Source organism: Bufo gargarizans, chromosome 8 (genome assembly GCF_014858855.1).
Source record: "Bufo gargarizans isolate SCDJY-AF-19 chromosome 8, ASM1485885v1, whole genome shotgun sequence".
Lineage (NCBI taxonomy): Eukaryota > Metazoa > Chordata > Amphibia > Anura > Bufonidae > Bufo > Bufo gargarizans.
The window spans coordinates 41,486,282-41,512,089 of NC_058087.1; the positions used below are offsets into that span (position 1 = coordinate 41,486,282).

The following is a 25,808-nucleotide window of genomic DNA, read 5'->3' on the forward strand; positions in this document are numbered from 1 at the left end:
CTGTAACTGAACTGTTACTTCATTTGTTCATTGCTCATTTTATGCACAGGGAAACATGTTTCTACTGATAGCAACACTTCTTTTTTATCCCTTAATACACTTTAATAGCAGTAACCTTTTATTTAGGCATGAGATCAAGTAGCATACTTACATGCAATATCTTTTGTTAAAACTGGCAGAGAAGAATCGCTTGGTGGTCCAACTCCGGCCTTGTTTTCTGCACTCACTCGGAATTCATATTCATTTCCTTCTGTGAGTCCAATCACTTTAAGTCTGAGGTCAGAAACAGGTTTCTTTGATGCTCTCACCCATCTCAATCCTTTCTTTTCTTTTCTTTCCACGTGGTAGCCAGTAATCTCACTACCACCATCATCAACTGGGCGTTTCCATGTTATAGTTACTGTATCTTTAGTCACATTTGTGGCTTCTGGTTTTCCTGGAGGTCCGGGAGGTCCTAAAAACCAAATTAAATGCAGTTATAGTTTAGAATTGCAGTAGCTGCTGTTTTCAGATTGTATGGCACAAATTTTTGCAACAATTCTTACCAAAACTATCCACCATCTTAACTGGTTCAGACTGTACAGGTTCACCTACTCCATAGTGGTTAACAGCAGAAACTCGGAAGACATATTCATTTCCTTGGATAAGTTTGCTAACAACATGTCTACAGGACTGAATATTTTCAGCCACCAGTGTCCAAAGCAAACGACTGGTTTCTCTCTTTTCAAGTGTGTAAGAAGTAATTGGTGAACCACCATCTTCAGAAGGCGGTGTCCAGTTCAGTGTTGCTTTTTCAGCAGATACATTGCTAACTTCAATTGGTCCTGGAGGTCCAGGAACATCTAAGACCTTAACATGTACATGTTCTTCTTTTGTACCAAAAGGATTGCTGGCAGTTATTGTGTACTCTCCAGAATCTTTGCGGGATGCATATTTTACAGAAAGTGTGGATGACGTTGGGCTTGTTTCAATCTGCACAATATCAGAAGGTTTAAAGTCCTTTCCTGCTTTAGACCATACAGATGTTGGAGGTGGTTTGCCAAGGATACTTGTTGCAGTCATGACAATGGTATCGCCTGCTTTAACTGTTAATCCGTCTTTAACTGCTTGGTCAATAATAATAGTTGGTGCCTCTGCAGGAACAAAAAAATTACACTTTAAATAAGAAATGGTACAGCTAACAAATAAGATCCGGTAAATTTGCTGTGTGACACATACCGTACTCATCTTTGCATACAGCTCCTGTTATCTCAGATGGAGGACTGATAGCACCAGCTGTATTTTTAGCTCTTATTCTAAATTCATATTTTCCACCTTCTATCAAATCATTGACCGTGAATGCGCATTCTTTAACATTAACATGGTTGGCCTTCATCCAACTCTTTGCTGGTAGGTCACGTTTCTCAACAATGTATCCAACCAATTTGTGTCCACCATCATATTTTGGTTCTGTCCAAATAAGTGTTGCAGAACTCCTGGTAACACTTATTACTTCAGGTTTTCCAGGTGGATCTGAAAAGAAACACTGAATCAATTCCATGTTTACTTACAAAAATAATTAGTTCCTAGTGAAAGCTTTGAATAAGCATACCAATTGGATCAAGAGCCACTACTGATTCAGATGGAAGGCTTGGTTTGCCAACTCCAGCAAGGTTGATTGCCATAACTCTAAATTCATATTCTAGACCTTCAGTCACACCAGTAACTCTGAAGTCTTTCATTCTTAAGGGAGTTGTATTGGCTCTCTTCCAGAGAAGACTGTTTCTTTCTTTGAATTCAATGTGGTAGCCTAAAACCATATAATAACGATAGCATTAAATATACTTGAGTTGTATTATTTCTTTAAAAAGTAAAATCAATACAATATTGAACTTTGGAAATGATTTGTGGTCAATAGCTGTATCTTTACTTAATTTTAACGCACCTGTAATTGGTGAGCCACCAGTCTTCCTTGGATCTACCCATGTTAGATTTGCAGAATCATGCCTTATTGTAACAATCTTTGGAGGTGGAGGAGCATCTGGTACATCTAAAACATATATTCAGTATTATTAATCTAATCTACAGTAGATATGAGTAAGCATATTTAAATACGAAAATGTAGTCTCTTCAACCTACCAAATGGATGCCTTGCAATAACAGATTCTGATTTTAAGCCTTCACCAACTCCATATTTATTTTCAGCACTCACTCTGAAGACATACTCATTTCCTTCATGGAGTCTGGTAACTCTAAATGACGTCTTTTGAACAGCAGAAGCACATGTGACCCATTTATTGGTTACAAAATCTCTCTTTTCTAGGATGTAATTGGTTATTTCAGAGCCACCATCATCTTTAGGTGGGCCCCAAATCAGTGTTACTGCATCTGCAGTTACTTCGTCAAACTTAATAGGACCTGTTGGGATTCCAGGTTTGCCAACCACTTTCACAAATAGAGTTGATTCTTTAGTTCCAGCAGGATTTTTTAAAGTAATTGTATATTTGGAGGCATCATCTTTCTGGCATTCACGTACTGTTAAGACAGTATTAACTGCACTAGACTCAACAGTTACTCTTCCACTGTCAGTCAAGACTTTATCGTCACCTTTCTTCCATGTTATTGCAGGTGGAGGTTTTCCACTGACAGGTATTTTAAGTCGGAAAGTGCTGCCCTCTCTAGCAATGTAGCACAAGTCAGGTAGATCTTTCAAGTCAAGATTTGGTGCAACTGCAAATATAGACAGATAAAAAATAATTAGATTTTTTTAAATATAAAACCACTGAATTGCATTAAATGTTTTTCTTCACAAATTGTGAAAAGCGGTGCATACCAACATCATCTTTAGCTACAACTGAGATTTCACTTGGAGAACTATAACCAGCATCATTCTGTGCAGTGACTTTAAAGGTATACTCCTGTCCTTCAGTCAAATCCTTCAATGTGTATTGCATGTTTTTGGATCTCATTACTTCTTTCCATTTGTCTCCATCAATCAAGGTCTCTACAACATATGCAGTGATACGACTTCCACCATCACTTATTGGCTTCTTCCATCCAATTGTGCAAGATGACTTAGAGACAGACAGTGGTTTCAGATCTTTAACTGGTCCAGGTTTTTCTGGAAGAATAATTTAAATAGTTAAATAAAACCATATTTTATATCTGGATATACAGATTGCAAAGTTTAATTTGCAATTACTTTTTTTTGTAGCTTAATAAAGAAGATTTCTTACCTGAAGCTTTAACAGCATCATGTGTTTCACATGGTTCACCAATGCCATACTCATTTTCAGCCAGCACTCTGAAAAAGTATGCTTTGCCTTCCTCAAGGTTAGAGATTCTAAATGATGTTTTGGGACAGTCAGTGGAGACTGTAGACCAAGCTTTCCTTTCAGCATCACGTTTCTCAACAATATAATTCTTCACTGGGCTGCCACCATCAATAATTGGAGGATCCCATGAAATCATAGCAGAATCCTTGGAAGTCTCTTTAATGATGAGATTGACAGGAGGTCCAGGAGTATCTAAATGATCAAACAAACAATGGATTGACTCAAATATGTGCTGAAATTTAGTGACAAGCAAGAACTTGGTATATTGTATAATTTTACAATTTAAAATACTATAATTCTAGATACTGAGAAAAGATTGCAGGTAAAGGATTGTAAGAAACGTGTGTTTCTTAAACACAATGGTCAACTCACACTGTAACAGATTGTAGATCTCTAGAGAATATATTATGTATCTCGTATTTCACACCCATATGGGACTACTTACCAAGCACTTTGACAACAATGGTGTAAGATTTCACACCACTGCTATTCTCTAATGTCAAGATGTATTTGCCAGCATCATATTTGTTAACATTTTCACAGCGTAAGAAAGTATCATGCTCGGTTGTCTTAATATCTAAGCCTTGTCTGTCTCGCAGGTTTGCATTCGCTTTAGACCATGAAATCTTTGGTGCTGGGCGTCCTCTGACAGGCACATAAATCCTCATTGTAACGCCAGCACGGAGCACAAGAGCTTTCCTCAAGTCAGCATCAAGATCTCCTTCTGGAGCAACTGTTCAAACAGAAAATAAATCAATAGTATAGTGTTGTACTTAAAATCAATCTTTGACAAACAGTGACTTGAAGGAAAAACTCACTTAGAATATCTTTTGCCAAATGTTTGTCTGGAACTTCACTAGGCTCACTGTATCCAATTTTATTCACAGCGGAAACACGGAACTGATATTCTGTGTTTTCCATCAAGCCAGTAACCGTGTACTGGGTGTCTTGAAGATTCTTAGGCAAATTGCATCTCACCCAGTTATCAGTGTCTGTTCTGTTTACTTCAACCACATAGCCAATGATTGGGCTGCCTCCATCATAAGCTGGTTTGCTCCAGGAGAGACTTATACTGCTACGAGTTGAATCAATAGCCTTAGGGAAAGCTGGTGGTCCAGGTGGATCTGTAATTGAAGCATAAAAAATTACTATTGCTACAAAATTTTAACATTTTGGAGGATGTATCTTCAGTAAAAGATAACTTGCACTTACACAGTGGATCAAAAGCAGCTACTGCCTTTGATGAATCGCTAGGTTTGCCTGGTCCAGCTTTGTTCAAAGCAATCACCCTAAATTCATATTCAGTACCCTCCTGTAGTCCAGTTGCTTTCACAGTCCGTTCAGTGACAGGCTTCCTTGTTACTTTTGTCCAGTTGAAGGACTTTGTGTCGCGCTTTTCAAGCAAATATCCAGTGATTGGAGATCTACCGTCATCGGCAGGTGCTTTCCAGCTTACAGTCATATGATCCTTTGTTATGTTGCTTATTATGGGTGGATCACATTTTCCTGGCACATCTTTAAAGAAGAGACAAATGTGTTATTTAATTAATAGAAAATGCTGAATGATACTTTTACCTGGCTTATATTTTATAGTAAAGAAGATCTTACATAGTAAAGAAATAAAGTGTGTTAAGCATGCATTTAACATGAATAGTTATTACCATGACAATGACATAGGGGGTTATTTATTAAGACCAGTGTTTTAGACACCAGTCTTAATAAGCCGCTGCGCTGGTGGTGCATCTGCCGAAGTTATGTAGAGGTGACGGCTTCTACATAACTTCGGTGTATCCAGCGCTGGTCTAAATGTAACACAGCTTACTTGCTGCCGGCTCATCCCTTCTCCACCCACGCCACAGCCACTTTTTTAGACCTGGCGTGAGCAGGGAAACGTCGCAAATTGCGGCACAAATAACCTTTGCGCCACAATCTGCACTAGAAATATAGGCATGTTTCTTATTGTAAATGACCCCCATAGTTCTTAAGGAAATCATCTGAGTTCTAAAGCTCTGTCTTGAAGTTTTAAAACTGTTAAACTAGGATGTGTAGGAAAAATACAAATGTGTGTATGTTGTATTCAATATATTAACAGAGTATACATGAAACAAATAATCTTTCAAAATAACAAGTAGCTTACCAAATGGATTCTTAGCAATCACAGATTCTGTTAAAATTGGATCACCAACTCCATATTTGTTTTCAGCAGAAATGCGGAATTGATATTCATGTCCTTCAATCAGCTTCTCCACACTGCAACTGGTAGTCTGGACATTTGCAGTGACTTGTGCCCAGTTAGGACGGCTGGTTTCACGTTTGTCAATGACATAGTTTGTAATGTCAGAACCACCATCTTCAAGAGGAGGCTCCCAGCTAAGCATGGCACGGTCAGAATACATATGGTTTATCTTAACAGAGGCAGGAGGTCCAGGTTTATCTAAAATAGAAAAATAAAAGTAGTATGAAATCCCTATCCCGCAACACTTAATTCGCCATGACTTCTTTAAAATACACAATAAAACAAAAACAGAAGACTTAACTTACCTAGCACTTTTAGTTTGATGGTTGCTGACTTAGAACCACTTGCATTTTCAGCTACAATAGTATATTCTCCGGTTTCTTTACGGTTTACACTAAACAACTCTAATAGGAAGAGGTGCCTCTTTGATGAAATTTTTATACCCTCTGCAGGCTTTACATCTACTCCATCCTTCTTCCAGTAGACAATTGGCATTGGCTTACCAAATACTTGAGCATCAAGACATACATTTGCACCTGCTTTGACGGTGATCAGAGATTTCATCTGTATGCTGAGATCAATCTTTGGTGGAACTGCAAATGTTAATATCAAATTTAATACATTTCTTTGTACATCTGTGAAATTCATGTTATGTATTCTTTACTTAAACAAATATAATGCACTTACCATATTCTGCTTGAATGGTGACTGGATCTGATGGTTCGGATGGTCTGCTAATATTGATGGCAGTCTTGGCAAGTACCCTGAACTGATATTTGTCATTTTCCTCCAAATCAGTGACAGTATATTCTTCTGTTGGAATTTGGGAAGCAGTAGTATTGCATTTAACCCATTTTTCACCCGGAAGCTTGCAAGCCTCCACTAGGTAGCCAACTATTTTACTGCCACCGTCATGCTTTGGTCGGCTCCAGACAAGTGAAACTGTACTTCTGGTAATATCAACAACTTCAGGCTTTCCAGGAGGATCTAAAAATCAATGTTACTTGTTAGGATTTTTTCATCAATTGTTATTGAAATATTTTGTAGTTTTTACATCATATTTGTAATGTATATAATACATACCAACGGGCGTTCTTGCTGTGACATACTCAGTAGGCTTGCTGGGCTTGCTGGATCCAGCTCTGTTCAGAGCAAAGATTCTGAAAGTATACTCTAAGCCTTCAATCATACCAACACATGGATATTCTGTTGTACGCACTAGAGTATCATTGGCCTTCACCCACAGCAAGCTGTTCCTTTCCTTGCGTTCTATTGCATAACCTGTAATGGGGCTACCTCCATCCTTATCAGGTCTATCCCAAGCAACAAATATGCAATCTTTGTTGACTTTGGTGACACGAGCATTCTTTGGTTCGCTGGGAACATCTGAAAATATATAAACACATAGTTTTTGTATTTTTGAATACAAAAATACAGTGCCCACAGGATTTTCCCAAAGGATTTTATGCTTTACTGAAGCATAGGTTATACCTTCTGTGCCCAGTGCAATATCATGACCGCCCCACTCCTTTCTGACACATAGACCTATCATGTTTTGATTATAGTACCGATTTCCTCATATGAAAAGAAACCTTGTGGGAAGTTTTAGGCTCATGGACCCTGGTCCAACCACACTCTCTGCACCACCTATAGTTACGCCCCTGATGCTTTACATAAATGAGCATAAAACAAACAGTAGGCTTCTTTTATGGTTTCTGTGTGTATTATGATATTTTCTTAATATAAAACCAATTTGAGACATGTGCTACATACCGAATGGGAATTTGGCAACAATGCGCTCTGATGTAATTGGCTCTGAAATTCCAAAGCGGTTCTCAGCGCGAACTTTGAAAATATATTCTTGACCTGGGATGAGTTTTCCAACACGACAACTAGTTTTGGTAACTGAAGATACAGCCGTGATCCAGTCTCCTCGGCTGACATCACACTTTTCAACAACATAGTTAGTAATGTTGCTGCCACCATCTTCAAGAGGCAAATGCCATGAGAGAGTGCAAGCATCGGAATCTATGTCTGTAACCTCAAATGGTGGTTCTGGTGGGCCTGGGATGTCTGTAGGAAGCAAGAACAAACAAATACTTAGTAACTGTAAATTTCCTTTTCTGAAAGATACTGCATGATAGACTTACTAATTTATACATACCCATTACTATTACACGTATTCTCTGTGTGGCCACGCCAGAGTTGTTTTCTGCAGACACAGTATAGAAACCACTGTCTTTCCTTGTTACATCCTTTATTATGAGAACTGTAGAATTCTGCGATTTATGTACAGCCAGGCGGCTTGATGGCATTACATCAGTTTCTGCTTTCAACCACTTAGTTACAGGAGTTGGCTTTCCATAGATATGTGCCTCAATTCTCAGTTTCTGTCCTGCTTTGATAGTGATTTGTTCAGGCAATAATATCTTTGGTGGCACTGTAAAAGAAAAAAAAAAAAAAAGCATATTTATATGTTAGCATAGCGGTTTGGTCCAACTATAAAGTAAACTGTCACTATCTGACAATATTTATAGGACTATGTAGAAAATCTACTCATTTAACTTACAGAGTTGTTCTTTAATTTCAAATTGTCCTTCAGCTTCCCTTGGCAAGCTGACTCCTACAGAGTTTCTTGCGGCAACTCTGAATTTATATTTTGTGCCTTCTTTGAGCCCAACAACAACAATATTTAGATCTTTTACAACAGAGTATTGAGTCCAGTTGTTCTCTGGCTGTCCTTCTGCCTGGTAACTAATCATATAGCCATCAATTTTGGATCCTCCATCTCGTAAAGGTGGGAGCCAAGCCAGTGTAGCACTGTTCTTTGTAATTTCCGTGACATCAAGTTTTTTAGGTGGATCAGGTTCACCTATTAAAATAAACAGAATAGAATGTTTGCTGTTTTAATACAGTGAAACTGTTAACCTCATGTCTATTTTGCAATACTAATGGACAATCAAAATTGAAAAGATAAATAATCTATGTAAATTAAGGTGCTTAAGAATGAAATTAAAATCAATTAAATTTTAAATTGTAAACTAAGGATAAGCAGTGTGCATAGTGATTTTATTTCATATATATATATATATATATATATATATATATATATATACACACACACACACATAAATAAATCTAAATATCAGTAGCAAAGGTTACATAGAGTATGGTATAATACTTACTGATAGGATCTGTTGCAAGTATAGTCTTAGGTGTGTCTCTTGGAACACCTGATCCATATTCATTGACAGCTGTAACTCTGAAAAAGTATTCTGTTCCTGGCACAAGATTGGCAACTTTGAAACTAGTTTTTTTCCAGTCTGCCACTACGGTTGCCCATGTTTTCCTATCTACTTCTCGCTTTTCTAAGATATAATGTGTCACTGGACTTCCACCATCATTTTCTGGAGGTACCCATGAAAGTTGACACGACATTTTTGTAACATCTGAAATGGTAAAGTCTGCCACAGGTCCTGGGGTATCTATCGAAAGAAAATTATATTCTATTAATGTTTGCAAAACTAAAATACATAGAAACACAAAACCTAATATACAATTCCTTTGTTTCTTCATCTTTAACTTACCAAGTACTCTCACATTGACAAACACTGCCTTTTCTCCTGCTGCATTTACAAGAGACAATGAGTATTTGCCAGAGTCATCACGAGTAGAGTTGGGAATTACTAAGAAAGCCATTGTATCAACAAGATCAACTTGTCCTTTTCTGACAACATTATCTATACCCATTCTTCTCCAGGTAACTTTAGGTGCTGGTCTTCCTCTTATTATTGCAAACAATCGGATGGGACATCCTGCTCTTACAGTGACCAATTTTCTCATGCTTGCATCCAATTCAATTTCAGGAGTTTCTGAGAACAAATATTTAAGAAAAAAAAATTGGCTTACTGAAATACGTTGCTGATTTAACATGTCTTCAACATTATAAAGGAAAACCTACCCAATATTTCTTTAGGTGAAACAGCTTCTTTCAGTTCAGCAGGTCTTCCAATGCCAACCTGGTTCTGTGCTGAAACTCTAAACTCATATTCCAGTTTTTCATCAAGACTTGTCACAGTAAACTGTGTGTGAATAACATGGGCGCCAACATTGCATTTCTTCCAGCCTTCTTCAGCATCTTTAGCTTCACTTTTTGGTCTCATTTCTACAATATATCCAATTACTGGGGCACCACCATCATAGACAGGTTTTCCCCATCCTAGAGTAATTGAGTTTCTTGTGCTATCAACAACTTTGAAATTAGTTGGTGGACCAGGAGGTTCTGCAGAGAAAACAAAATTAGTAAACAGCATATAGAATGTATCAGAATAATGCATTAAAACAAACAATGCTATGAATTACCGATGGGATCTTTGGCAACCATAGGTCTTGATGGTCCACTTGGATCTCCTAGGCCAATTTCATTTTCAGCTTTAACACGGAACTGGTATTCATGTCCTGGAATAAGATTTGTGACTTTAAGTCGCCTTTCGGGTATTGGTGATTTGTTTACTGCAACCCATCTTGTTGATCGCTTTTCTTTTTTCTCAAGAATATATCCAGTGACAGACTTGCCACCATCATATTCTGGTGGATTCCAGACCACAGTCATTTCTTCCTTGCTAACTTTGGTGACTTCTGGAGGCTCTGGAGGTCCAGGTCTACTATATCGTGTTTTAGCAACCATTGGTTTGGTTTCTGTTGGTGGACCGGTACCCATTTTATTCTCTGCCCGAACTCTGAAGATGTATTCATTTCCTTCTATGAGTCGAGTTACTAGTGCACGAGTTAGCATTACAGACGATGAGTATGTTGACCATACCATGCGTTTGCTTTCACATTTCTCTAAGATATAGTTTTGTATTTCACATCCACCATCATCTTCTGGTTGGTCCCAACTAAGTGTACATCTGTCACTTGATATATCTGAAATTTTCAAATTTTGTATTGGTCCAGGTACATCAAGAACATTAACAGTGGCATATGCAGTAAAACTTCCAGCAGGATTTGTGGCTGTAACAACATATTTACCACTATCAGACCTCTTAGATTTATCCAGAATAAATTTTGTATAATCTGATCCAGTATCAATCTTTAACCTAGGAGATTTTATTATATCTGTTGTATCTTTATCTTTTGTCCATGCTATCTCTGGCTGTGGTTTTCCCCTTACTCCAGCTTCAAGTCGAATTGTATCTCCAGCTTTCACAACTAGTACTCCAGTCAATTTCAAATCTAATGCAGGTTTTAAAAGTTCCTCTTTAACTAAGACCTCACTTGTCTTAACCCAGTTGCTTTCACCTCCTTCATTCTTGGTCTGAACTCTAAATTGGTATAGCTGATTTTCATGGCATCTATCTATAAGGTAGCTAGTTTCTTTGATACTGCCTTTATGGACCCTTTCCCATTCATCTGAATCTTTTAGTTTTCTTTCAACATGGTATGATAGGTTGGGGCTTCCACCATCATAATCTGGCCGTCTCCATTTCAAATAGACAAATGTCTTTCCAATTTCAGCAATATGAAGGTTTTCTGGCTCCCCAGGCTTTTCAACTGGATTAATAGCCAGAATGGGTGTCTTGGTTTCAATTACTGGACCGGGTCCTACTTTGTTTTCAGCACAGACTCTGAAGAAATATTCATGATTTTCTATAAGAGATGCTTTAATCAATCTCTTTGTAAGATCAGAAGAAATAACGTACCATCCTCTTTGATTTGGCTCACGGTATTCCACAATGTAGTTGGTTATTTCTGAGCCTCCATTATCTTGTGGGTTTTCCCAAGAAACCATACATGAATCTTTAGTAACATAGGTTATTTTAAGATTCTGACATGGTCCAGGTCTGTCTAGAACATTGACAATGACCACACCCTGTGCTTGACCACTGCTGTTCTTGGCCATAATTGTATATTTACCATGGTCAGCTCTTGTTGCTGGCTTTATTTGCAAACCAACTGGTGGAAAGTCTTGAGTTATTTCAGTTCTGTTGTCTTTGATTACTAGTTTGCCATCTTTTGACCAGGTAATGTCTGGGTCTGGCCTGCCTTTAACACGAGCAGTAATATTAATAGTTTGGCCAACCCTTACAGTAAGCAGGTCACGACAAGTCAAATCAAGATCAACCTCTGGTGGATGAAGAATATCCTTTGCAATGACAGATTCTGGAAGTTCTCTAGGTTCACCTTCTCCAACAATATTTGCTGCTTTAACACGGAATCTGTACTCATTTCCTTCAATCAAACCTGGTACCCTAAAAGCACATTGCTTAATAAGATCATCTTTGTTAATTCTGCTCCATTGAGCTGTTCCTGATTTTTGGCATTCAATAATATACCCTAAAATTGGACTACCACCATCTTTAGTAGGCTTTGTCCATACTAAGTCAGCTGTTTCTCTGCTCTTGTCTTTAAGTTTGGGATTTATTGGTGGTCCTGGAGGTGTTATAGGACGGGATGCTTTTATAGGGTCAGATACTGGTGATGGTTTGCTGAGTCCAGCAATATTCTCAGCAAATACTCTGAATTCATAGGTGTTGCCTTCATATAGCCCACTGGCACGGTATCTAAGATCCAACACTGGTGTCTTGTTTACTCTTACCCATTTTCCAGAAACCTCTCTTCTTTCAAGAATATAGCCACTAATTGGACTGCCACCATCAGATTTAGGAATTGTCCATGTGACAGTTGCAGCATTTTCAGTTATATCTGACACCACCGGCTTTCCAGGTGGGGATGGTGGATCAAACATATGCTTGGCAACGGTTGGCTTGGATTCTAAGGGTTTACCAATTCCCATCTTATTTTCAGCGCTAACACGGAAGGTATACTCATAACCTTTCTGAAGTCTTGGAATCTTAGCCTTAGTCTGAATACTTCCTGTGCTTACTATTCCCCAAGTTTCTTTCTTGCCTTCACACTTCTCTACAATATAGTTCATTACAGCAGTTCCACCATCATCCTTTGGTGGTCTCCACGAGATCACCATATACTCTGGAGTAACTTCCAGGATATTTAATGGACCTGTTGGTGGTCCAGGAACATCCAAAACTGTGAGATGCAAAGCCACTGTCTTGCTTCCAGCAATATTTGATACAGTCAGTTGATATTCTCCTGTATCCTTTCTTGTGCAATTTTTGATTGTAAGTACAGTTGAAAAGTTGTCAGTATCAATTTTGTAGTTGCCTTCTGATTTTATTTCTGTGTTGTCAGTCACCCACTTAGCAGTTGGAACAGGGATTCCTCTCATAATTGCAGGAAATCTTACAGTAGTACCCGCTTTGACTACAAGACCTTCAATTAACTTAACATCAACTTCTATGTTCGGTGCAGCTGATAAAATAAAAAGAAGAAATGTTTAGCATAAGAAAATCCAATGTATTGATGATAACTGTTTTGACTATTATGATTATTCTTACCTATTTTTTCTTGGCACTCAATTGGTACTGTTATATCTGGACGACCAATTCCAGCAACATTCTGAGCTCTTACACGGAATCTGTAAATCTTTCCATGCTTCAGCCCTGTAACAATGCACTCTGGTATGCTAACAGTCTTAAAATTGGTCCAGTCTTCTGCACCATCTTCTTGATAGTCTACTACAAAACCAGTAATTTCAGAACCACCATCTCGGTCTGGGTAGTTCCAAGCAAGAGAGACTTCAGTTTTGTCTACATCTACATGATGCAAATTCTTTGGTGGTCCAGGTGGATCTGTGCAGTAAATAAATATACAAATTATAATATGTTGACATGTGAAAAACTGCATATTAGGCTAATTAGACTGAACTTACAAATTGGATCAATAGCCTTTATTGGTTTAGATGATTCAACATAAGGTCCACGTCCAAACTGGTTCTCGGCAGCAACTCGGAACATATACTGTGAGCCTTCCATGAGGTGCTTAGCCATGATACTATGCTTTTTAGATGTAGTAGAGATAGGTATCCAGTGAGGGTTGGCAACATCGCGCTTTTCAATCACATAGTTGCTAATGACTGCACCACCATTGTCTTCTGGTTCTTTCCAAGTAAGATAACATGAATCTTTTCTAATTTCACTGATTAGTAGATCCCTTGGTGGACCAGGTTTATCTAAACAAAGAACATTCACATTATCCATTAGTATTTTGTTAAACAGGAACAACTAAAAGAAAAACTAAATTTTATATCTCACCAAGAACAGTAACTTTAACTTCAACTGTCTTAGTGCCAGCTTTGTTTTCCACTGTCAAAGAATACATTCCTGCATCTTCTTTAACAGAGTTACGTATTTCAAGCTTGCTTCCAACAGGTGTGACCACGATATCTGCCTTCACAGGGACTTCTTTGCCTCCCTTCATCCAGGTTACTTTGGGGAATGGTATTCCTTTGATTACAGCACTGAGTGTTATAGTATTTCCAGCCTTGACCTGTTGCTCCCGTGCCATGTTTGCATCAATTAACAACTCAGGTGGTTCTGTGTTAGGAAAAAGAATGTTAATATTGTTGAAAATGATAAGAGCCTAAGTAAGTATTCCTTATTGTAGTATAATAATCTCACCAAGCCTGTCTTTAACTTGAACTGGATCCCGGACATAAGCAGGCTCAGATTCACCAGCAGAATTCACTGCCATTATTCTAAACTTGTAGGTTTCACCTTCTACTAGCCCAACCACTTTGTGCTTTGTATCAGGACAGCCATCAGGGGCATGATTGGATTTCTTCCATTCTTCTTCACCGACCTTTTGGTATTCTACAAGGTAGCCAATTATTTTTCCTCCACCATCATGTCTTGGTGGATGCCAAGACAAGTCAACAGAATTCTTGGTTTTGTCAACAGCTTCTGGGTTCACTGGTGGGCTTGGTTTGACTAAAAAAACAAAAAACTAAATGTATGACATGTATAACAATGTATGACATCAATATCTGTATTACTAGCTAAATATTTTAAAAGACTTAATTCTCCCTTTTTACAACCTCTATATGTCTATATCGTTTTCAACTTAAATTACTCTATTTTAAATGTATTCACTCAATCAGAACATTAAGAGAGAATACATGTAGACAAAATGTTAAAAGTGCACATACCTATTGGATCATTGGCAAAGATTGGTTTAGAAGGTGGACTTGGGTCACCTACACCAATTTCATTTTCTGCAGATACTCTAAACTCATATTCACATCCCTCAAGAAGGTCTGTTACTCTGTATTGTGTATCTGGATAAATTGGCTCTCTTGAGACTTTGACCCATCTGTTGGACATTGTTTCTTTCTTTTCTACAATATAGGCAAATATGGGTTTTCCACCATCACGTGGTCTGTTCCACAAGACCAGTGCAGAATCTTTTGTTACTTCCTTAACAAGTGGCTGTTCAGGAGCCTCTGGAACTCCTAAAAATATAAAAAAAATCTAGTTAAAGTTAATTCTTTTTAGAACGTTAAATGTTTTATTATATTGAAAAAGAGACATACTATAGCGGTCTTTGGCCTTCATTTCATCAGATATTAGAGGATCACTAATGCCATACATATTTTCAGCACAAATTCGCATGCTGTATTCTCGCCCTTCAAGAAGTTTTGGAACTTTACAGGTTGTTTTGGCACTTGCTGATGTTACTGGCATCCAGAGGTCTCTGTTGCTGTCTTTCTTTTCAACAATATAATTAATGATTGGGCTACCACCATCATCAAGAGGAGGTTTCCAAGAGATAACCATATGATCTTTGTGAACTTCATCAAATATCACAGGACCGATTGGTGGCTGTGGTCGATCTATGTAAAGTAATAAAAAAATGACATGGAATACAATTGAATGCCTGTACAAGGTCTGGAATAAATAATATATATATATATATATATATATATATATATTCTACTTACCAACTACTATTACTTCACAAAGTCCCTTTCTTGATCCAGTGCTGTTTTCAACAAGCACACAGTATTTTCCTGAATCCTCCCTGGTAGACTTAAGATTGCCCAGACACAAAGTTGTTGGAGTAGTCTTGATCTTTATGCGTTCATCTTCTTTAACGGTTATATTATCTTTCAACCATGTAATCTTTGGAGCTGGTTTGCCTGTGTACCGGCCAGTCATAGCAAAAGCTTCACCAACTCGTACAATTAATTTATCCCGGAAGTCAAGCTCAATTGTTGGAGGTGCTATAAAGTAAAGTTCATAATGATATTAAACTAAAGAATACAACCTGATTTCAGAAAGGTAAAAAAAAAATAAAAAAATACATACCCAATTCATCTTTGCAAGTAACTGGTTTTGTGCAGAATGAAGGCTTTCCTTGTCCGACAATGTTGACAGCACTGACCCGGTATTCATATGTGTCACCCTCTTTCAACCCTTCATGGACATATGTCCTATTTAGGAGCTTTTCTTTAGTAGCTCTATAGAATTTATCTTTTCCAATGAGTCGGCATTCCAAGACATACATTGTAATGTCAGATCCTCCGTTATATTTAGGTGGATTCCAGCTCAAACTTATTGAACCTTTTGTGACTGCTGTTACTTGGAGATCCTCAGGGCGTTCAGGTACAGCTGTAAGAGAGATATGGCACTTAAAACAAGGATTTATAATATAACAATATACTCATGTGAGAAATGTCCATAAATAAAAAGAATTGATCAATATCTATTAACTTACATATTGGCTCTCTTATAATTATCTCTCGGTTAGTCTCTACAAATGGACCCATTCCGATAATATTTTCAGCTGCAATGCGGAAGAAATATGCTGCTCTGTTAATGAGCCCTTGAACGGTTGCATTTTGTCGTGTTACAGTGTAAGACACTGGAGTCCACCCTCTCCGATCAGCTTCACGTTTTTCAATGATATAATTAGTGATTGTGGAGCCTCCATCATCTTCTGGTGAGAACCAGGTCAGTTTGCATGAGTCAGTTGTTAGATTTTCAGTCTGGAATGGTTGGCTTACTGGACCAGGAACATCTATAAATCAGATAAAATTGGCTTACTGTGCATAGTATTAGCAACATATGCTTTTATGGTACTTTACTAGCATGTATTTCACAACTTTTAATATAGATATAATCTGTTTTAACATCTCTGTTACCTAGAACATCAACAATAATAGTCTTCTTTCTTTCGCCTGCAGCATTTTTGGCAACCAGAGTGTACATTCCTTGATGATTTCTTTGGCATTTTTTAATAACCAGAGATGAACTTATAGCTGTTGTCTCAATTGTAGCTTCAGGTGGTAGGGGTCTGTCTTCTCTATTCCAAGAAATTTCAGGTGCTGGCTTTCCAGAAACATAAGCTATAATTCGGATAACACCACCAGCATGGACAACAATTCTCTCTTTCACGCTGGCATCTAGCTGAATATCAGGCAACACTGAAGGAATAAAAAAGAATAGATCATAGAACGTTCTATATTACAATACATATTTAATAGAAAAGGAATCACTTTCTATTGATTGTCTTGAATAAAACCAACCAACACAATCTAAAAACCAGAGACTAACATAAATACCATACCTGTTCGATCTTTAGCTTCAATAGCATCAGTGACATCTCCAGGTTCTCCTACACCAGCAGCATTAACAGCTCTGACTCTAAACCTATAGAAGTTGCCTTCTTTGAGTCCAGATACCACAAATTTGGTTCCCCTGATTTCTTTATCTTTGGCCTTCAGAAGAAATATGGAAATAGTTATGCAATGCTGGAAGTCCAAACACCAATATAATTTTATATCCTTTATTAATTTTATGTTAGTAAAAATGGTAAAGGATGCACAAATAAACAGAACTAGACTTATTGAATAAAATGTAGTTTAGACAAATATTATTCCTAAAATATTAATACTAATACATTCTTGTACAAACCTTTTCCCATTCCTCTTTTCCTTCTTCTTTGTATTCCACAAAGTATCCAGTGATTGGAGAGCCTCCATCTTTAGATGGTGGAATCCATTCTAGATCAGCTGTAGACCTAGTCCAGTCTGTAACCTTTGGAATTGGTGGTCCAGGTGGAGCTAAGGATGATATATTATGTGTAAATGGTCAAAAAATGTATATTTATAGCAGTCTCTTGTTGCTTAGTATATGTGTTAACCTATTGTACTCACAAATAGGATCTCTAGCAGTAACTGGATCAGATGGTAGACTTGGAGGTCCAACACCAGCTGCATTAATAGCAAGAACCCTAAACTGATAGTCATATCCTTCAAAAAGTCCTGTGACCTGGTGAGAAACACCCAATGTCATAATTTTGATGGGATCCCGGTTAACTCTCTTCCATCTCTTTCCTGTTGTCTCTTTAACTTCCAGCCAGTAGCCTGTCACTGGTGATCCACCATCATATTCTGGTTCTTCCCAGTTGACAGTCATGGAATCTCGTGTAACGCTACTGACTGAAGGTTTATCACACTGTCCAGGAACAGCTGTGGGAACATAAAATATATTATCTTATTAATTGCATCAGTTCAAACATTGCTAGGGATGAGCGAATCGACTTCGAATGAAACATCCAAAGTAGATTTGCATAAAACTTCATTCTAATACTGTACGGAGCAGTGTAGCAGCTTGAATCCGAACCCAAGTTCGGGAAATGTTTTTTTTTTACAGTATAAATACATTTCTGAAGTTATTATGCAAAGTCTCGCAAGACTTCGCAAAGTAATAACTTCGGCTCATCAGAGACAATACATTCTAATACTGTACGGAGCTCCTGCTCCGTACAGTATTAGAACAAAGTTTTATGCGAATCAACTTTGGACATTTCATCTGAAGTCGATTCGCTCATCCCTAAACATTGCTATAGAAGATTCAAATACACAAAACTTACAGTACAGATTCCTTGCTGTTTCAGGTTCACTATCAAGCGGAAGACCGACACCATACTTATTCTGAGCCATAATACGGAACACATATTCATGACCTTCAACCAGTTTTGGTATGGTGTATATACACTCTTTAACATCTTTGGTCACTGGGGCCCATATTTTCCTGTTTGCTTCTCTCTTCTCAATTACATAGTTTGTAATTTTAGAGCCTCCATCATCTTTTGGAGGCAACCAAGCCAAAGTCATAGTCTCAGCAGTAATTGATTCAAATTTAATTGGTCCTACTGGTGGTCCAGGACGTCCTATTTAAAGTAAAAAATTGTAATTTTAATAAATTGCCCATCTAATAAAAGACAAATAATTGCTTATGAAGATATTTAAATTACAATACATTAAATATACTACCACAGAATGTAAAATGTATGTATAATTACCTAGGACATTCAATCGCATTTCCTTTGAATCTGATCCCAAGTTGTTTTCTGCTATCAAAGTATACAAAGCAGTATCATTTCTACGAGACTGATGAATCAGTAAAGTGCAGTCATTTTCCCCCACAACTTTGTTAACATGCTGATCGTACTGAACTGGTGTTTTATCATCAGGCTTATTTGGTGGTGCTTTATACCATTTCAGTGTTGGGAAAGGAACACCCTTTATCTTTGCAACAATGCTGATATCTGTTCCCTCTTCTGCCTCCAAAAATTCTTTGAGTTCAATAGATGGTGGGCCTTAATCAAAGGTGAAATTAAGTTAGGAAATATAATATAAAGCTATGATGAAATATAATAAATGTAGCTATCCTGTTCAAATAGCCTACTTACAAGTCTGGTCTTTCACCACAATAGGACCTACAGTTGATGATGGTTTGCTCTGTCCAGCCTCATTTACAGCTCTGACACGGAATTCATATTCAGCTCCTTCTTTTAAGTCTTCAACTGTGAATTTTGTTTCTTCTACATCCCGTTTATTACACTGCTTCCAGGTTTCTTTGCCTTCTCCAGTTGGATCCCAGAGTAAGCGCTCAATTATATAATGAGTCACAGGTGCACCACCATCATTCTGTGGTGGCCTCCAAGTTAATGCCACTGAATTCTTTGTCACAAGACCAGCTTTTAGCCTTGTAGGTGGTTCAGGGGGATCTTTAAAGTAAGAACAAAAATATTATTACCACTATAAATGTTAACAGTGTTTTAGTAAAATTGGTATGTTAGGGATGAAATTGTATTCAAAGCAAGAATACTGCCTTAGACTTACGTATTGGGTCTCTTGCCCTTGTCCTTTGAATTGTTGCAACAGGAGGTCCAGTGCCAAATCTATTCTCTGCTGTTACTCTGAAAAAGTATTCCTGTCCATCAATGAGGTCTGGAACAGTATATGAAGTTCCTGCACAATCTGTAGCCACCCTACTCCATGATTTGCTTTCAACTGTTTTCTTTTCAATAATGTAGTTTTTAATTCTATCACCACCATCATTATCAGGAGCTTTCCATGTAAGCTTAGCAGTGGATCTTGTCACGTCACTAACTTTGAGATCTTTTATTGGTCCTGGGGCATCTGAAATCAACATACACATTGTTTTTATGTTGATTAAAAATAATATTTCAACAAAACATTCTAGTGTTGAATTCATGAATGAACATGATTTCAGTTTAAGTGCAGATCTGAGAACAAAATCTGATTGGTTGTTAACATATCCATATCCAGCTCATATAGTACACATATTGAACTATATTTGCATAGTCTTACCCAAAACATTTACTCTGACATTGACTGTTTTTTGTCCAGCTTTATTCTTTGCTGTGATACTGTATTTTCCAGTGTGTTCTCTGTTGGATTCGGGAATAATTAGAACCGAAGTATAGTCAGTTGCCTCAACCTGAAAATGAAGGGTAACAAAACTAAGTTAAAACATTCAATAGCTCTCTCTCTATTATTATTATTATTATTATTATTATTATTATTATTATTATCATTATCATTATTATTTTAATTATAAAAATTTAATTTTCATTATTTTCATTTATTTGTAATTATATACTGTATGATGCATTTATTCAAGCCCCATTGAGTTTTAATGGTTACATTACATGGGTATATACATCTACATTATTCTGGTTCATAATAAGCAATACAACAGAAACAAATGCCATCTACATACCTGAGAATCCACTGGAATATTGTGTACTTGATCCTAAAATTGTATGAATAATAAACAATGATAAAATTGTCAGTGCTCACCTAAATATATAATAAAGTCAAGGACTATTTTAAAAATAAAGACATTAATTTATACAGATAAAGAAACATCTATATAAGCTTAACATATGTAAAGAAGACACATTTCTACAACATCTTACCTTTATCTCTTTCTTCGCTGCTCCTTCAAACTCCCATGATGTTTTGGGTACTGGCCGGCCACTAATTACAGCTGAAATTCTAATTGCGGACCCAGCACGAACATTCAAAAAGTCTTGAGATTTCAAGTCAATTGAGATATCAGGCTCCTCTGCAAGAAATTAATTCAGTAAGTTTTTACTTTTAATCTTACAGAAGAAAAAAATTATACGCTAAACAACATGTACTGTAGTTATGTTTTACCTTGTATTTCCTTTACCGGTATTTCGCCAGTTGCAAGACTTGGTTCAGATTCACCAGCAGCATTTACTGCCTTGACTCTGAATCTGTATTTTTTGAGCTCCTGAAGATTTGGAACCACACACTCACAGGTAGGGAACAGCTTGTCAGGTTCATTGACCTTTTTCCAGTCTGAACTGCCCTCTTCCTGCATTTCAACAATGTAGCCCTTAATTGGACTACCGCCATCTTTGTCTGGTTTCTTCCAGGCAAGTTTAACACTTGACTTGGTTTTATCCTTTAATTCTGGGCATGATGGTGCACCAGGGACATCTGTTGAAATAGGCACAAATGTGTTATAAGTTTACATTGAAGTGATGTAGTCAAAATTACAAGAGAAAGTGTAAAAGTGGCACATCATCGCTGTGGAGCTTCTTTTCCTACTTATTAATTCAAATAGCCAATTCTCAATTAATTGTTTGCATTGACATTTTTATATTCCTAATAAACTGAATCTACCCATAGGAAAAATCTAGCATCATAGCCTTCTTTGCTCTGGTAACTGTTTTCATTTCTTAGTTCCTGTTTCATTTCTAAGCCCCCACGCTGCAGTTGATATGGAGGCAACCGCATATTTGTTACAGGTAGCACCTACATGTACATGCGGGATGTCATCACAACTAGGGACCTCACACTGCCCTTTAGTAGTGCATTTCACCATCACCATCTGGTACAGTGGTCATAATGGGAGATTTTAACTTCCCAGATATTGACTGGGGTCACGGTTCTGCCTCAATCGCAAAGGGGAGAAAATTCCTCAACTTGCTGCAGGATCACTTTATTGGCCAGTTTGTAGAAGCTCACACTAGGGCCGATGCTCTGTTAGATCTGGTAATTTCTAATGATGCAGAGCTTGTTGGTAATGTTACTGTTCGAGAAACACTAGGTAATAGTGACCACAATATAATTATATTACTATAAAAAGCAAACTCTGTCAGGCAGAGCAAAGACACTAAATTTCAAAAAGGCTAATTTCCCTGGGTTGAGGGCAGCATTTCAGGGCATAGACTGGGAGCAGCTACTGCCACATAATAATACTGAAGATAAATGGGAGAGCTTCAAATCCACATTGAGTAATTGCACAAAAAAATTTATCCCTTTAGGTACCAAGTATAAACGGCTAAAATCAAACCCCCCATGGCTTACAGCTACTATAAAAAGGGCAATAAAAGATAAAAAGAGGGCATTTAAAAATATGAGGGGTCAGCTGTAACGTTTGAAGATTACAAAGGGCTTAATAAAATCTGCAAAAAGGAGATAAAATTAGCAAAGATACAAAATGAACTGCAGGTAGCAAAAGAACGCAAAACAAATCCCAAAAACGTTTTTACATATATAAATGCTAAACAACCTAGGTCTGAGCAGGTAGGTCCCCTAAATAATGGTAAGGGGGGTAGTCACTGAAGATAAAGATTAGGCAGAGTTCCTAAATAGTTTTTTTTAGCTCTGTATATACAAAAGAAGAGAAAGGAGCTGATATCTGTGGCGCCGGGGCTGTTAGTACATCCAGTGATATATTCAATTGGCTAACTGTTTAAAGAAGTTAAATAGGGTTAATGTCAACAAGGCTCCAAGTCCAGATGGATTACACCCAAGAGTGCTTGAAGAGCTCAGTTCAGTCATTACTGTGCCCCTGTTTTAATTTTTTTAAGATTCTCTAGGTACTGGTGCATTGCCAAGTGATTGGCGCAAGACAAACGTGGTGCCCATATTCAAAAAAGGATCAAGGTCCTCCACAGGTAATTCTAGACCAGTTAGTTTAACTTCTGTTGTGGGAAAAATGTTTGAAGGACTCTTAAGGAACTATATACAGGAGTATGTGACTATAAATAATATTATAAGTGATAACCAGCATGGGTTTACCAAGGACAGAATTTGTCAGACTAGTCTGATTTGTTTTTATGAGGAGGTGAGTAGTAGCCTGGACATAGGGGCGGCTGTGTATGTAGTGTTTCTGGATTTTGCTAAGACTTTTGATACTGTCCTTCATAGACGCTTAATAGATAAAGTAAGGTCTATAGGCTTGGAAAGTATAGTTTGTAATTGGATTAAAAACTGGCTTAAGGACCTTGTCCAGAGTTGTGGTCAATTATTCCTATTCAGAATGGTCCCAGGTTATAACTGGTGTACCCCAAGGTTTAGTGCTGGGCCCTTTATTATTTAATTTATTTATTAACGATATCGAGGATGGATTTAATAGCACCATATCAATTTTTGCAGATCACACTAAGCTGTGTAGTACTGTGCAGTCTATGAAAGATATCCATAAACTACAAGATGACTTGAAAACTCTGAGTGATTGGGCATCAACTTGGCAAATGAGGTTCAATGTGGACAAATGTAAATTTATGCATCTTGGTAGTAATAATCTCTGTGCCTCATATGCCCTAGGTGATGTAGTACTGGGAGCGTCACTTATAGAGAAGGATTTGGGTGTCCTTGTTGATGGTAGATTAAATTAAAGCACACAATGTCAATCAGCTGCTTCTATGGCCATTAAACGGCATTAAACGAGGCATGGACTCGTGGGGCAGCGATGTAATATTACCACTTTACAAAGCGTTGGTGCAGCCTCATCTGGAATATGCAGTTCAGTTGCAGCTGGAAAAAGTACAGAGGAGAGCGACTAAACTGATAAGGGAAATGGAGGGTCTTAGTTATGAAGAAAGATTAAACAATTGAATTTATTTAGTCTTGAGAAGAGACGTCTAAGGGGGGACATGATTAACCTATACAAATATATAAATGGGCCATACAAAAAATACGGTGAAAAGCTGTTCTATGTAAAATGCGCTCAAAGACATGGGGGCGCTGCCTCTGATTGGAAAGGGAAAAAGTTCAGTCTGCGGAAGCGTCAAAGCTTCTTTACTGTAAGAATTGTGAAGCTGTGGAATATACTTCCTCAGGACATGGTCACAGCAGGAACAGTAGACAGTTTCAAAAAGGGTTTAGATGAATTCTTAAAAGTAAAAAACATTAATGCTTAGGAAAACGTGTAGAAATCTGAGTCTCAATTCCTATTGGGATTCGCATCCCCAACTATCCCTTGGTTGAACTCGATGGACATATGTCTTTTTTCAACCGTATTAACTATGTAACTTAACTATGTAACTGTTTTACCTAATGTATTTGATGAAATTGTAAAATGAGTTAGTACGCTATATATACCATCTATGTTAGATTCACCATTTTTGCCACATTTATATTGTATATCTTATGGACATTATACTGTATAATAAAGCATTGCGCTTATGTGATTTATACTTACAGATTGGATCCACAGCCTTAGCAGGGTCTGATGGTTCACTTGGAGGGCCTACTCCAGCAGCATTTATTGCCATAACCCGGAATTGGTATTCCACACCTTCAATTAAGCGCAATACATTGAATTCTAGGCCTTTTACAGCAGGTTTTGTGACTGGAGCTCTGTTCACACGACCCCAATATACACCACCAACTTCTCTCTTTTCAAGCCAATATCCAGTAATTGGAGATCCACCATTGTCCAGTGGAGGCTCCCAGGACACCAACATTGAGGATCTGGTGCAGTCAGAAACTTTGGGTTTTTTAGGAGCACCAGGAAGACCAAATGGATCCTTTATGACAACCTTGTCTGACAAACAGTCATTACTAATGCCATATTTGTTAACTGCTCTAATTCTGAATTGATATTCTCCATTAGTGGTAAGCTTCCACACCTAAAAGAATTGATAAAATGTGTAATTAATTCTATACATAATGGTTGACTCTCACATTTACTGTTTTCTCAGTGGAATCTAGTATCATGTAATGTAATAATGGTTGATGATATGTATTATGATTGTTAGAAAATATGTACAATTTAATAAATCAAGCCAGGGGTGGATTGGCCATAGACCTTACAGGAAAATTTCCCTGTGGGCCAACCTCCTCATGGCCGGCCAGTGTAAGTTTTTGAGGATGTATTTTGTGCTGTTGGCAGTATTTTGTGAGGGAGTGTGGTATTTGGCTCTGTTGGGATGGTATAATGGCCTTGCCTTCCATCAATTTGGACCCAACTACAAAACGGGGCCACTTTTAGTAGTATTTTTTCCAGGGCCATTTTAAGTTACCAGTCTGCCCCTGAATCAAACCACAATAATCTTTGCTACCAGGTATATGTATTATATATAATTTATTATAGTTGGTGTATTTTAACTGCTATAGTGTTATTCAAATATAGCTTTAAATGTTAGTGATCATATTCAAATAGTTGATAGCAAATTACCCCATATCTCCTATCAACTACAATGTTAGACACTTCTTCCCATTCAGATTTCTTCTTGCTTGCATCACGTTTGTCAATGATATAATTGGTAATTTCACTTCCACCATTGTCTACAGGTGCATCCCATATCAAATAACAGGATTCAGCTTTAATGTCAGTAACTGCAAGATTTCTTGGAGGTGAAGGACGATCTGTTAGAGCAAAATAGTTAGTTAGTGTCCTAACTTTGGGAAACTGTAAATATGTCTATCGAGAACAAAACTAAATGCATACCATATACTTCAACATTAACAGAGCGGTTAACTGAACCAAGACGGTTGGAAGCTGTAATTGTGTAGGTTCCTTTATCACTCCTTTCTGCACTTGCTATGATGACTTCTGACTTGGCTTCACTTCTTGAAACTTCTTGTTTGGCAATCTTCAAGTTTGGTGTTGTTTTTTCAATTACAACTTCATTTTTAGACCATTCTATCTTTGGCATTGGCAGACCAGTTACTTCAGCCGGAATGTTCACAGGCTCTCCTGCCTTAACTTTAATTGTGTCACCTCTAACAGCTAAGCGAAGAGTGATGTTGGGTGCAACTA

At 37.5% G+C, this 25,808-nt stretch overlaps 1 protein-coding gene across 50 annotated transcripts in view; it reads right to left on the reverse strand.

The window, feature by feature from the left end:
* TTN (titin) overlaps positions 1 to 25,808 on the reverse strand; it is a 249,119-nt gene that overhangs the window by 48,038 nt on the left and 175,273 nt on the right. For all 50 annotated transcript variants that reach the window (XM_044303133.1, XM_044303118.1, XM_044303159.1 and 47 more), the window contains 46 exons: positions 25,497 to 25,805; positions 25,224 to 25,414; positions 24,246 to 24,675; positions 20,942 to 21,250; positions 20,701 to 20,849; positions 20,502 to 20,534; positions 20,090 to 20,219; positions 19,598 to 19,897; positions 19,165 to 19,482; positions 18,775 to 19,071; positions 18,343 to 18,642; positions 17,624 to 17,938; positions 17,382 to 17,530; positions 17,035 to 17,185; positions 16,610 to 16,891; positions 16,183 to 16,485; positions 15,774 to 16,076; positions 15,407 to 15,688; positions 14,999 to 15,298; positions 14,615 to 14,917; positions 14,088 to 14,396; positions 13,722 to 14,003; positions 13,340 to 13,639; positions 12,966 to 13,259; positions 9,913 to 12,879; positions 9,512 to 9,832; positions 9,138 to 9,422; positions 8,736 to 9,035; positions 8,120 to 8,422; positions 7,715 to 7,990; positions 7,324 to 7,623; positions 6,634 to 6,936; positions 6,238 to 6,537; positions 5,856 to 6,143; positions 5,452 to 5,748; positions 4,527 to 4,829; positions 4,133 to 4,438; positions 3,760 to 4,047; positions 3,216 to 3,506; positions 2,813 to 3,100; positions 2,119 to 2,709; positions 1,925 to 2,029; positions 1,592 to 1,789; positions 1,219 to 1,512; positions 546 to 1,133; positions 152 to 454 (listed from right to left, as the gene is read on the reverse strand). In XM_044303133.1, coding sequence (XP_044159068.1) covers positions 152 to 454; positions 546 to 1,133; positions 1,219 to 1,512; positions 1,592 to 1,789; positions 1,925 to 2,029; positions 2,119 to 2,709; positions 2,813 to 3,100; positions 3,216 to 3,506; positions 3,760 to 4,047; positions 4,133 to 4,438; positions 4,527 to 4,829; positions 5,452 to 5,748; positions 5,856 to 6,143; positions 6,238 to 6,537; positions 6,634 to 6,936; positions 7,324 to 7,623; positions 7,715 to 7,990; positions 8,120 to 8,422; positions 8,736 to 9,035; positions 9,138 to 9,422; positions 9,512 to 9,832; positions 9,913 to 12,879; positions 12,966 to 13,259; positions 13,340 to 13,639; positions 13,722 to 14,003; positions 14,088 to 14,396; positions 14,615 to 14,917; positions 14,999 to 15,298; positions 15,407 to 15,688; positions 15,774 to 16,076; positions 16,183 to 16,485; positions 16,610 to 16,891; positions 17,035 to 17,185; positions 17,382 to 17,530; positions 17,624 to 17,938; positions 18,343 to 18,642; positions 18,775 to 19,071; positions 19,165 to 19,482; positions 19,598 to 19,897; positions 20,090 to 20,219; positions 20,502 to 20,534; positions 20,701 to 20,849; positions 20,942 to 21,250; positions 24,246 to 24,675; positions 25,224 to 25,414; positions 25,497 to 25,805 — 15,834 coding nt within the window. The remainder of the gene's footprint in view (positions 1 to 151; positions 455 to 545; positions 1,134 to 1,218; positions 1,513 to 1,591; positions 1,790 to 1,924; positions 2,030 to 2,118; positions 2,710 to 2,812; positions 3,101 to 3,215; positions 3,507 to 3,759; positions 4,048 to 4,132; positions 4,439 to 4,526; positions 4,830 to 5,451; positions 5,749 to 5,855; positions 6,144 to 6,237; positions 6,538 to 6,633; positions 6,937 to 7,323; positions 7,624 to 7,714; positions 7,991 to 8,119; positions 8,423 to 8,735; positions 9,036 to 9,137; positions 9,423 to 9,511; positions 9,833 to 9,912; positions 12,880 to 12,965; positions 13,260 to 13,339; positions 13,640 to 13,721; positions 14,004 to 14,087; positions 14,397 to 14,614; positions 14,918 to 14,998; positions 15,299 to 15,406; positions 15,689 to 15,773; positions 16,077 to 16,182; positions 16,486 to 16,609; positions 16,892 to 17,034; positions 17,186 to 17,381; positions 17,531 to 17,623; positions 17,939 to 18,342; positions 18,643 to 18,774; positions 19,072 to 19,164; positions 19,483 to 19,597; positions 19,898 to 20,089; positions 20,220 to 20,501; positions 20,535 to 20,700; positions 20,850 to 20,941; positions 21,251 to 24,245; positions 24,676 to 25,223; positions 25,415 to 25,496; positions 25,806 to 25,808) is intronic.